General features: G+C 37.2%; 1 protein-coding gene across 1 annotated transcript; it reads left to right on the top strand.

The window, feature by feature from the left end:
• Nucleotides 1-2: 2 nt before the first annotated feature.
• Nucleotides 3-899, top strand: LOC105532019 (olfactory receptor 6C3-like; the record flags this gene model as incomplete). The annotated part of the gene is made up of 1 exon (XM_011970085.1): nucleotides 3-899. A coding segment is annotated over one exon (897 nt), but the record flags the coding sequence as incomplete, so codon positions are not given.
• Nucleotides 900-1,125: the final 226 nt, after the last annotated feature.

Genomic DNA, 1,125 nt, shown 5'->3' on the forward strand with positions numbered 1-1,125 from the left:
GCATATCAGACAGCCCAGAGCTTCAGATTGTAATTTTTATCTTTTTATTTAAAACTTACGTATTAAGTGTGACTGGCAATTTAACCTTTATCATCTTTGCCTTGATAGACTCTAGTCTAAAGATTCCTATATATTACTTCCTCCGGAATTTCTCCTTCTTAGAAATTACATTCACCAGTGTTTCCATCCCCAAATTTTGGGGGGCAATTATTACTAAAGTCAAGACCATTTCCTATAACAACTGTTTAGCTCGATTATTTTTCTTCATCTTCATGGGTGCGTCTGAATTTTTTCTTCTAGCTGCAATGTCTTATGATCGTCATGTGGCCATCTGCAAATCTCTCCACGACACCACCATCATGAACAAGAAAATTTGCACCCTGCTTGTCTTTAGTTCATGGCTGGGAGGATTTCTGACCATTTTTCCACCACTCACACTTATCTTCAAATTAGATTTTTGTGCTTCCAATGTCACTGATCACTTCTCTTGTGACTATTTCCCCATTTTACAACTCTCATGCTCAGACACGTGGCTTTTAGAGATGATTGGTTTTTACTTTGCCTTTGTTACTCTGCTGATTACCTTAGCATTAGTAATTCTGTCCTATGAGTGCATCATTTGCACTATTCTGAGAATCCCATCTGCCAATCAGAGGAAAAAGGCTTTCTCCACTTGCTCCTCTCATATGATCGTCATCTCCACCTCTTATGGAAGCTGTATATTCATGTATGTCAGGCCTTCAGCAAAAGAAACAGCATCATTGACCAAAGAAGTAGCTATTCTCAACACTTCAGTTGCCCCCATGCTGAACCCTTTTATTTACACCCCGAGAAACCAGCTAGTAAAACAAGCTTTTAAAGATTTGGTTCACAAAGTAGTGTTTTATAGAAACAAATGAAAGTATGTACTAACACGAATGAATGTCATCATAAAGATTCAATAAAGGAAAAATGAAGTTTTAACTTGTCCACTATCCTGCTATACCCATCTCACAACTACCAGAAATGCTGAGTTCATTTGCTTCCGTTTTCTTTTTAACTTGAAAGTGACTGTGTTGTGTCTTCCTTTAAAACCATCTATCAGTTCCATGTAACCACTAATTTCCAATTTTAGTTAAAAAGTCA

The sequence above is a fragment of the Mandrillus leucophaeus genome, unplaced genomic scaffold (assembly GCF_000951045.1).
Source record: "Mandrillus leucophaeus isolate KB7577 unplaced genomic scaffold, Mleu.le_1.0 Scaffold927, whole genome shotgun sequence".
NCBI classification, from domain to species: Eukaryota; Metazoa; Chordata; class Mammalia; order Primates; family Cercopithecidae; genus Mandrillus; species Mandrillus leucophaeus.